Source organism: Eurypyga helias, unplaced genomic scaffold, assembly GCF_000690775.1.
Source record: "Eurypyga helias isolate BGI_N326 unplaced genomic scaffold, ASM69077v1 scaffold33310, whole genome shotgun sequence".
NCBI classification, from domain to species: Eukaryota; Metazoa; Chordata; class Aves; order Eurypygiformes; family Eurypygidae; genus Eurypyga; species Eurypyga helias.
Genome location: NW_010225584.1, coordinates 1 through 1,009, shown reverse-complemented (window position 1 = coordinate 1,009; position 1,009 = coordinate 1). Strand labels below are relative to the sequence as shown.

Sequence of the window (1,009 nt, the reverse complement as noted above, 5' to 3'; positions counted from 1 at the left end):
CCGCCCTCCACCGGGTGCTCAAGATGCAACTCAAGACAGGACTGAAGACAACCTCAGTCCTCAGCTTGGATCAGGGAGGCAGGAACCAGAGAGTTAATACTGCCCGGCATTCTGCCCCGTGCCCCTGAAGGAATTGCACACACACGAAGGATATGAGGCCTACAGTCAGCAAACCCCCCCTTACCCTAACCAGAACAAGCATCCCCTTTCCACCCAGCCCTGAGGAGCCCAGGGGTACGGCTCACACCCAGCCACACGAGGGGCCGCGGCCAGACCCCGATCACGCCGGAGAACTGTGACGTGGGGAGTTTTTCCTAAAACACCCCAGTGCCTGTAAGCTGCACAGCAGACGGCGCCAGCGCACTGTGCGCCAGGCCTTCCCCTCCCCCACGCTCCTTCCTCCCCCACGCTCCTGAAAGCGTGCCACGGCTCCGCGTGTCCTGTCACAGGGCTGACCCGAGCAGCGTGCCCAGCAGCGCGTCCCGCGCAGCGCCCCAGCCCGAAACTCAGGGCAGCTCTCCCTCTTCGTCCCGGGACACACAGTGGACACGCTCCTCTGCGCTGTAATACACCCGCCCGCGCCGCAGACACGGCTCCTCCTGCTGGTACCAGAGCTGCTCGTTGAACTCGGGGAAGAAAAAGGCAATTTCTCTGCTGGCTGATGCTGGCGAGTCTGTTGGACAACAGAGGGGAAGAAGGTGAGAAAAGCTACATTCCAAAGGGGAGGGCAGACCCCGCAAGGAAAAGCGCCAGGCTGGGCTGCACCAGGATGGGGCGAGGGGCCTGCAGCAGGGAGCGCAGATGGCGAAAGCAGACACGATCCCCCCAGACCCCTCTGAGCTCCAGGCTCTGCCCCCCGCTCAGCCAAGGACAGGTTACCTGAACCGTGAGTGGTGTTCCTGGTGTCAGTGAGGCCGTACGCCCCTCGGATGGAGTCGGGGACGCTGTTTCGGGCTCGGAACACTTTGGTGGGTCCCATCAGGGATCTCCAGAGGGGGACAGCATTCTC

At 62.8% G+C, this 1,009-nt stretch overlaps 1 protein-coding gene across 1 annotated transcript; it reads right to left on the bottom strand.

Moving 5' to 3' along the window:
- Positions 1-506: 506 nt before the first annotated feature.
- NME6 (NME/NM23 nucleoside diphosphate kinase 6) lies at positions 507-1,006 on the bottom strand (the record flags this gene model as incomplete). The annotated part of the gene is made up of 2 exons (XM_010149946.1): positions 507-673; positions 880-1,006. Coding segments are annotated over 2 exons (294 nt in total), but the record flags the coding sequence as incomplete, so codon positions are not given.
- Between the last annotated feature and the right edge of the window lie 3 nt (positions 1,007-1,009).